Source organism: Calonectris borealis, chromosome 17 (assembly GCF_964195595.1).
Source record: "Calonectris borealis chromosome 17, bCalBor7.hap1.2, whole genome shotgun sequence".
In the NCBI taxonomy this organism is placed as follows: domain Eukaryota; kingdom Metazoa; phylum Chordata; class Aves; order Procellariiformes; family Procellariidae; genus Calonectris; species Calonectris borealis.
In genome coordinates this window covers 4411962-4421234 of record NC_134328.1, presented here as the reverse complement: position 1 = coordinate 4421234, position 9273 = coordinate 4411962, and the positions used below count along the sequence as shown (strand labels likewise).

The window sequence follows — 9273 nt, the reverse complement described above, 5'->3', positions numbered from 1 at the left end:
GCACACTGGCTACATCAAGGACAATGTGGTTCAAGCTCATTTAAGACCTTCATGATATTCACTTGGAACAAGCCAAGAACCCAAAGCTCCTTGGAAAGAACATGAGCTAGGCAGCTCAGCGCCCTATGCAAGCCTCTCCTCTGCTTAGCAGGAAAAGGATTATTGCTGTTCCAAGCATCCTTCCTTAGACTGGTGAAGGTCTTGAGATGATAACTATTTTGTTAGATACTGGTATGTTTGAGTTGAGAGTTGCTTTTATCAGATTTAATTTTCATCCTTCATTGTCAAGGCAAAGGTATGACTATTGAAAAAGAATGACCATGAAGCAGAGGTGCCTTTTGAATTTACATACAGAATTAGCAAAATTTTTTGAACTTCTGGCATGCTCTATGCCAGGCATTGACATGACAGAGCTCCCAGCACAGTCTAAGTATTTACCTGAGGGTGGAAAACTACAGGGTGGTAAGAAAGTGGAGTTTCCTTAAACTCTTACCTTCAGTCCATCTTTTAGCAAATCTGTATTTGAAGAAACCTACATCTCCCAGAATCTAATTTACACACAGAGCAACCTCGTATCCCCGCACCCGCAAGATAAATAAATGGCTAAATTGAAATACTGAACAAGGCCTTGTTCATCCAATTATTTTTTTATCCAAGATTACCCTCCAGACCTTAATGATTAACTACTTAAACATACTCTTTCAGAAAAGCAATTTCTTAGCTGCTAAGAAGTCAGAGTGAGATCCAGAACCATGGCAAAACACATCTGGTGTTTGTTTCAAAGAAGGAGAGTTGCACAGGCATTTTTGCAGAACAAAAAAAAAAGCTGTTTTGCTTAAGAAAGTAAGTTGCTGTGCCGGTCTAACACTTTTCTTAACACATGTCAGAATAGGTTTCTGTGTATGTACATCACCTTTCCTGCAGCTTGGATGGGTTACCATTTTGAAGCTTGTAGGGCCTGGAAATCTGAATAAATCACTCAACTACATCTGACTGTACAACAGTTTGGAAATAGTGAGGAAATCTTGACCAAACCCAATTTTAAGACTACCTTCAGATTTTAAGCTCTTGAGCAGGAACCTTCTTTGTTCTCTGTTTGCACAGTGCCTAGTTCAGCAGGGTCCTGTCGTGACTAGGGGTCCTAAGTTCTACAGCAATACAAATAATAAATAAAAAATAATAATACATAGTACATGATCAATAATACCTACTTTATACCCTGTTTTTCAAAGACACACCGCACCCCAGCAAATACTTGAAAAATATGGTAACAAAGTTACCAAAAGTTGCAAGACAAATGCAATTTGTTTGATGCAAATATTTAACCTTAAGGTTCAAGTGGCTGGGAAACTTATTAATGGTATTGCTTCACCAGCACTGAAAGGAACACAGACCAGAGAGATGTAACCGGTTCATGCACAGCCTTGGCAGTCTAGCAGAAACTGGGAGGAAACATTTGTGTAGAAGCCAAGGCAGTGAATCCATGAACAGCTTCTCATCTCCACCATCTATCTTCATGCTAAAAGGGACTACATATGGAAAGAGAATTCCAGTGGGTTTTTTTGTGTTGGCCTTTTCATTTGGAAAAACAAATAAAAGGGAACAGATAAGGTAGACAAACTGTAATGAAACACTTCATATATCCCCTATGGCTATCTCATTTTTTCCAAGTGACTGCTGCATGAAATTCAGAAATTAAAAACTGGGATTCGAGAACAAAACTATAAATTAAAAAGGAGACATTTAAAAGATAATTTCTTAAGGGTTTCATTCTTTCCCCACTCTGCAGCAAGGAGAGCAAAAATACAATCCAAAAGAGGAGAGAAAAAGTCAGAGGGGATTAGAAAGTCCAGTCTTTCAGCCTGTCTCCCATTTTGCTAATTTTTACAGTAGGTTATTTAAGAAGCAGTAGATGTTCTGATAGAAAGCAGGCAGCAGCAAACACAGGCATCATCTCCTCCTTCCAGCGAGGTCTGTGCAATCTCAGTCTCTTGCTCCAGGAAGGAGAGGTTTTCCTTCCCACACTTGTTACTGCCTTCCAGTGTGGGAGTGGGGAGAAGCGTCTGCCAGAGATTGGGGTCTGGCATTTCAGAGGCTCCTCTCCCTCCACTAGGCTAAAAGGAACTCAAGTATTCCAGTGCAACCTCATATACAAATTTATACTGTTCCTGAAAAAAAGAACAGAAACCAGTGACATTAGGATACGGGTAAATTCTTCAGAGCCTCATTCTACAAGCTGCCAGAAATGCTTCCTCCCTCTTTCTTAGGGACCTCTTTCCTCCTTGGAGGAGGGTCCTACCGTTCGGCAGGACCAGGCAAACATTAATTGTATTTCTATGTGATCCTGCACAAGCATCGCTAAGAGATGGTATCATCAATGAAAGAGAAAAACACTCAAAGAGACAGCCACAGTATGGACTATTCACTATTTGCTTCACGCCCTCATTGCGCGCATTGCTTTTGAGGAAAGAATTCAGTGCGATCGATTGAGATGATGGAATTCAGGACAGTTTAGTCTCTCCAGTTGCAGGGAGCAAGGCCTGGGGTTGGGATCCCAGGTTCCTGGTTTCAAGGCATGTCACAGATTAGGCACCGGGCTGTGCAGGTGCACAGGAGGACAGACCCCACTGCCTCCCCATGCCATGGTGACAACTACTTGGGGTTTAACCTCCGGGAGGCAGCGAGGTGTGGGAGACACTGTTCAGCACGCTGCCAGGGGAGCCGCTCCCTGTCTGCTCACGGAGAGAAGCAGTGGCACCGGAGGATTCATTGCACATGCTAAAATGGGACTGGGTTTAATTCTGATGGCTTTACATTGTGATTGTTTTTATTCACACTGAGCTAAGCCATGGAATTTTTCTACCCATCCTAAAATTCCCCCTGCATACGCTGGGTAGAGTAAGGAGCAGGAAAAAAAGCTTACCAGTGACTCCACCATGTTGGATTTGTTATTCCGTAACGTTTTCACTATGTGGAACACATCAATGATATTTTGCTGTTGAATCATTTCACACACGCTGCAGATGGCGCAGAAGGTGCCACTGCGTCCCCCACCATTCCTGGGTGCAGAAGAAAAGGGGCAACACGTGAAGCTAGGCAAGGCTGAGGGAACGGAGGAAAGCACTGCTTAGGCAACAGCGCACACACCACGTATACTGGGAGAGGTCTGTAACGTAAGGACTGGTTCAGGACGTTCAAGGGTTTGTGAAAGCGGAGACCTGCACGGCAGGAGACAGGGATGGAAGGGCAAAGCCGATCCCTGGCAGTGGCAGACAGGGAAGCCCCAGGGACTGCAGTGCTGCTCCTCGCAGCTGCGTGGTTGGAGCTGGACACGTGGCAATGCTGCTTCGGTTGTGTCTGGGCTCCAATCATGAGACCTACCTACACAACAGAAAGCAGCAGAACCTTTTCAGCTACTCCTTACCGCAATCAGTAAATCTCTGGGCCAGGATGCTATAATGTAGCACAATATTTAACTTGAACTCTATTACAAATGTAATTTAACTTCATTTTCCCCAGCCTGGCAAACCACCAAATTTCCAGATCCATGATCGGTGCTCTTCAGACGGCATTTCGTGGGGTTACAGACATTTTCCAGTCCTACTTACAGGCAGTGGACAACAGTGCGTCCGTCTCTCCCATCGTACTGTTCCTGCCACTTCTCCAACCTTCTGACCACCTTCAGGAGGGAGCGTTTGGAAGGAGGGGTGTCCCTGTACGCTGGCCAGCCAATGTACTGCAGGTGCTGAACGATGCGATATCCGTCCTGAGGCTAAAACAAAGAGCATTTTCAAGATGCTAAATGGAACGGGGCAGGAAGCAGAGAGAGAGGGTAAAGCAGGGAGCACTGGTTACACGGCATCTTCCCCTCTGAATGTGATACCATCAATGTTAACATCCTCCACTCTGGATACCTGATACGGTGGGGAAACAAGGGCTTTTCGGTAATCTGGATAACAATGATGACCTTAAATATTACAGAATCAGGCAGAAACTAGGTGCATAGGATCTCTTGTTTTGTTTCCAGTAGAGAATGAAGTCTCATCAAACTGTACAAATAGATCAAATATGTTTTTCCTCGTAGCCTGTGCTGGAGGTTAGTTGTGCCATAAGAACTAAAGGCAAAGAAGGCCCTCAAAAAAATCTCTGGGGACTGTGGCAGGGAAGGATCCTCAAAGATTTTAGCAGTGGCCATTGGTGTTTGTCTTGTTTTCAGCTGAGATAGAGTTAATTTTCTTCCTAGTAGCTGGTATAGTGCTCTGTTTTGGATTTAGGTTGAGAATAATGTTGATAACACACTGATGTTTTAGTTGTTGCTGGGTAGTGTTTACACTGGCCAAGGACTTTTCAGCTTCCCATGCTCTGCCAGGTGCACAAGAGGATGGGAGGGAGCACAGCCAGGACAGCTGACCCAACTGGCCAACGGGGTATTCCATACCATATGACGTCATGCTCCGTATATAAAATAGGAGGTGTGGTCTGGGGAGCAGCGATCGCTGCTCGGGGACTGGCTGGGCATCAGGCGGGTGGTGAGCAATTGCATTGTGCATCACTCATTTTGTACATACTATCATCATTATTATTATTATTTTCCCTTTCTTTTCTGTTCTGTTAAACTGTCTTTACCTCAATCCATGAATTTTACTTTTTTTTTAACTCGATTCTCTCCTCCGTCCCACTGAGGGGGGGAGTGAGTGAGCGGCTGTGTGGTGTTTGGCTGCCTGCTGGCTTAAACCACAACAGTGTTGAACACAGATGGGTGCAGAGAGCTGTGAGTTCACAGCCTCCACCCTGCCAGCCATGCATCTACAAGCCAGCTTCATCCTGAGAGTCACAGAGCCTTAGTCTCATTAGCTATATGACTTCCAGGCTGTCCCTGGTTCAGAGGCAGCTGGCCTGGGATACAGGAAGGTGAATGTGCAACTGATTTATCAATTCGCATAGTTGGACCACAAGGTTCCCTCTGCAATGTCACGATTGAATTGCTGCACAGCCTCTGACCATACAATCAGAGACTGGTGTGTTAAACAGCATGGAAATGTAATTTGTGGAGTCTGTTTCCATTTCTGATTAGAAAAAATGAAAAAGGAACAAAAAAGGAGACATGATCAATCTGGGAAACAATTAATGAGAGAAAAATCCTCTACTGAAATCCTTTCCTGCAGCGCTGAAGTTGCATTGCCAGGGTCCAGTGTGCAGATAAACTTTGTTTCTATCATTTCAGCTGTCCTGGGGCTGAGGGATACAGACGAAGAGTTGCTTACACAAATGGCAGTTGCTTATTTATAGGAAAAACAGTGGCAATTGGGAATCCCAGCCTAGCCAGCAAACGTTGCATCTGTCTTCAGAGACACTGCATAGTAGTTGACAGATGGAGAGCTGCTGACACTATCCCAGTTTATTTCCTACGATATTGATGGTTTTATGTTGGCTACTAAGTGATTAATTGTTCTCAAATACACATAGAAAAATGCATTCCATTTAAATACAGATTTTCAGCTCATATCATCCACTTTCTAACTTCAGCCAAGACTCTTTTACCAATACAAACTGATGCAATTAAATGTTAATTAAAGGAAGTAGCTACTAAATTCTGCAGTGGAATTTTGTTCCTAGGTGAGAGATTCAGCATCTCTAAACCGTAAGTCTTGGTTCTGCCTCTTCCTCATGCCAAAATATATTTTTGAGAATAAATAGGGAAACCAGTATTTCACTGATCTTACCCTGGCCATGTTGCAGATCCGGAATATCCGGTTGATGATATCTTCATCGATGTCTGCTGAAACAAACTCTACTTGAATTGGGCCATAACAACAGGACGTCTTCTCTGGCCAGTACTGCATGCAGAGCTGGAGAAAAGAAACAGAAAGCACCTTAACTATTATATAACAATGATGACCTTAGATATTACAGAGACAGGCAGAAACTAGGTGCATGTTCAGTCTTCTTTCCTTTCAAATTTATAACCCACTCAAAATCAATAACCAATCTTGTATTACACGTATTTGCTCAGAGAAGACCTCCTTCTAGCTCAGTATAAGTTTTTTATATCATGAATATAAAGAAAAAAAGAAATATATTTTAGAAGCTTGACTTCCCCTCCCCCCCCCCCTTTTTTTTTTTTGTATGAACACAATTTGTAACTGATTGAATTCTGGGGTCTAAAGGTGCAGAAAAGGTGGCTGACAAATGAGGCTTCTGTAGGGGTATAGATTTAAAATGAACATTAAAAAATTAGTGTCTGTAGGTAAATTTAATAGGAACCACAGAGGTTTGTGTTAATAAGGAAAAAGTATATGCACCAAGAAAAATAATCTTAATTCAGGCAAAGTGGAACTTCTTTTTTCTGTAAGAAGAACTTTTTAGCTTTCTGACTCTACCAGCGAGCAGGGGAGGGAAAATGAGTTTGCTCTGAGAGCAACGGGACCAACTCCAATTTCAGGGTGAACTGAATCTCTGAAGTTTGTGAAGGAGATTGGAACTCTTTTTTCTCATGCTGATATTACTGAATTGAAAGTACAAAAAAATCCTATCCACACAAATTACAATGTAAGTATTTCAAACCCATCTGGAAATAGATCATGGCGAGAAAATATTTTGCATGAGATCTCATTAGCAGTTTCTGCTGAGATTGTATTTCTTTCTGTTTTTTTTCTTCCTATTTTCAAGTGTTATTTTTTAGAAGTTTTGAAACCCCCAGATGCTTATTTGAACTTGATCTCAAGCTTTTCAAGTTCAATCATTGCCAGTAACAACGTCAAGTGTGTGCACGCTACTGCATTAATTCTGTATTCCTGTTATTCCTTTGATCATATGGGATTTAAATTGGGTGGGATATTCATGCAATCTTATGCATCTTTGCCCTTGTTAGTTTTTCAAGATTAAGCAAGCCAGCCAAGACCACATAAGCAAGTCCTCCTTTGAAGGTTGTCTTTACTCTTCATTCAGACTTTCAAGCAGCCTACAGATCTCCTCTCAAAGCGTTTGTCCAATAGGCAAGGAGATTTGAGCTGAGCAGGTGCTTTAGGAAACAACCTCACGGTGCATTGGAAAGAAGAAAAAGATTAAACCTTTCCTTAATACTAAAAATCTGCTTTTCATAAAGCAGGTCTGTGAATGGCCATCTACCCAAATGTATATGCATATACAGTGCTTAAAATGGTCTGTTACGTTCTCTGACCTCCACATGGTTTTATTTGCACTTTTTCCCTGCATAGTGGATTAAAGGTTCACTTACCTATTTATTTTAACTCTTTTCCTCTCTATAATTCACGCACAGCTTTTATATAAGCAATTTTTGTATTTGTGTTCTACTCACGGAGATGAGTAACACACCCTGCTCATGCGCACAAACACGGTGTCTGCAGGCAACGGTGCACTGACGGTTTTGCAGTGCTTAGGGCACAGCACTTGGATGAGGCAGTGATGAACAGCTAGATAACTACAACATTGTCATACCATGACAGTGCAAGCACAACATCGTTAAGTTTCCTTTTCAGAAACCTCACTTTCACAATTGATACCAAACTGTCACACCCTGCCTTGAAAGCTCTTAAGATACAACCTTTAAAATCACCCTTAACTTCCGGGGCTAGCTAGGTGGTTTTGGCATTGGCTGCAGACTCGAGCTAGGTGACAAAGCGACTTTATGTATTGCCAAATCTCCTTTTCTGTGCCTACAGACTACCTCATAAAAACAGAACTTTGCTAGGAAAAAACAAAGCAGGTAAAGTCTTGTGCAGAAAGATAAGTCACAAGAATAACACTGGCTGAGGCTGATAGGTTTGTGTTTTCCAAGAACGAAGCGTGAGAAAGCGTCTCATTTCCAGAAAAAGCTGTGTTTTTCTTTGAAGTGTCAGAAAAAAAGGCAAAGGTGAAATCCACCTCTGGATTCGATGCCAAGACACAGAATCAGGCTGGGTAAATCAGACAGGAGGCAGCAAATGCACGGGACCTCCAGTTCCTCGCACAGCGGTGGGACTCTGCGGGTCACCAAGAGAGCCCACTTCTGAGCAGAGCTCGTACCGCGGCTGGAGATGAAATCCCATAACGTTCACCCCGAAGGGAGATCCCCTCAACGAACGGGGTGACCGGCTTCTCCAGTACCATCAAAAAGGAGACCAATAATCTCGCTGCCTTCAAGTGAGGTAAGATTTTGAAGACAGAGAAGAGACAAATGAAAAATTAATCCATGAAGTACCAACTACTAGAGGGTTCCTCTCCTCTTGTTTAACAAGCGCTCTAATGGGTGAATTAGCCATGCCAAATGTACTCTTCACACAAATTGCATGATTACGCCTTTTTGAAAGCTGTTATCTTCTGCCACTCATCAGCAAGGTGGCTGGAAATGCTAGTACAGGAGGAACTGCAGCCGCTCCTCCCCGGCAAGCTCAACTCCTGAAAATAATGGTGTGTTTAGTAGCCAAGAAACCAATTTGCACATGAGACTAGAAAGAAAAAAAAAATACACATCACAAAGTGCTTCTCCAGAAACTGTGCAAACCACACTTCTCAGTATTACAGAATTGCATTGGAAATCTCAGGGAAAAGATCCTTCGAATGATTTCAGCATCTCTCTTGGTTGTATCCTTCTGGAAATGCCATGTGAACAGGCAAGCATGAAGCACACTAGGGCTGTGGTAGGACACATTTTTCTGAACTAAAGACAAAAATAAGAAAGGGAAGAAAGCAGGTTTGGGAGGAAGATTTAGATTCACAAACACAACGTATTTAGATATCTAATCCCTGTTAATTGCAGGAAGAATGAGCTGCCTTAGAAGGAGCCAAGCATATGGACTTATCCTTCATTATACCCCAAAACATTACCTATTACTTTCCAGTTTCCCTTCACTTATTTATTGGGGTGGGGAGGCACAACAAAATGGCAGCAGAAAGGCTCTTGAAACCATCTGGATTTGAGAAGAAAGTTACATGACAGAAATGATGAAAAATTACTTACCTGCGCTGCATCCATCTCATTCAGCATCACAACAGAGGAGCAGTTATAATCAAACACCAGCCTCCAGAAGTCTGCTATGGTGTTGGGCAAAGGGTGCTGGGTTACAATAAAGGCAGCAGGTTGCTTGTGGCTCTAACAAAAGAATAAGATTAGTTAAAAAAAAAAAAATTTCAATCAACTTTCATTCAAACGAATATTATACCCAGGAGGCTATGGCTAGGCAATCTGAGCCATTTAACCAGATTATACAAATCACATATCCTTCTCCTTGTTATCGCTCTGCAATGAATGAATGTCTCATAATGGGATTCTTT

The 9273-nt window shown here is 42.5% G+C and overlaps 1 protein-coding gene across 3 annotated transcripts in view; it reads right to left on the bottom strand.

Moving 5' to 3' along the window:
* Positions 1 to 1195: 1195 nt before the first annotated feature.
* The window catches only part of PTPRT (protein tyrosine phosphatase receptor type T), a 458488-nt gene continuing 450410 nt past the window's right edge, over positions 1196 to 9273 (bottom strand). For all 3 annotated transcript variants that reach the window (XM_075166323.1, XM_075166325.1, XM_075166326.1), the window contains 5 exons: positions 8960 to 9091; positions 5724 to 5849; positions 3609 to 3772; positions 2924 to 3059; positions 1196 to 2168 (listed from right to left, as the gene is read on the bottom strand). In XM_075166323.1, the coding sequence (XP_075022424.1) occupies positions 2115 to 2168; positions 2924 to 3059; positions 3609 to 3772; positions 5724 to 5849; positions 8960 to 9091 (612 nt within the window). In that variant the 3' untranslated portion in view covers positions 1196 to 2114. The remainder of the gene's footprint in view (positions 2169 to 2923; positions 3060 to 3608; positions 3773 to 5723; positions 5850 to 8959; positions 9092 to 9273) is intronic.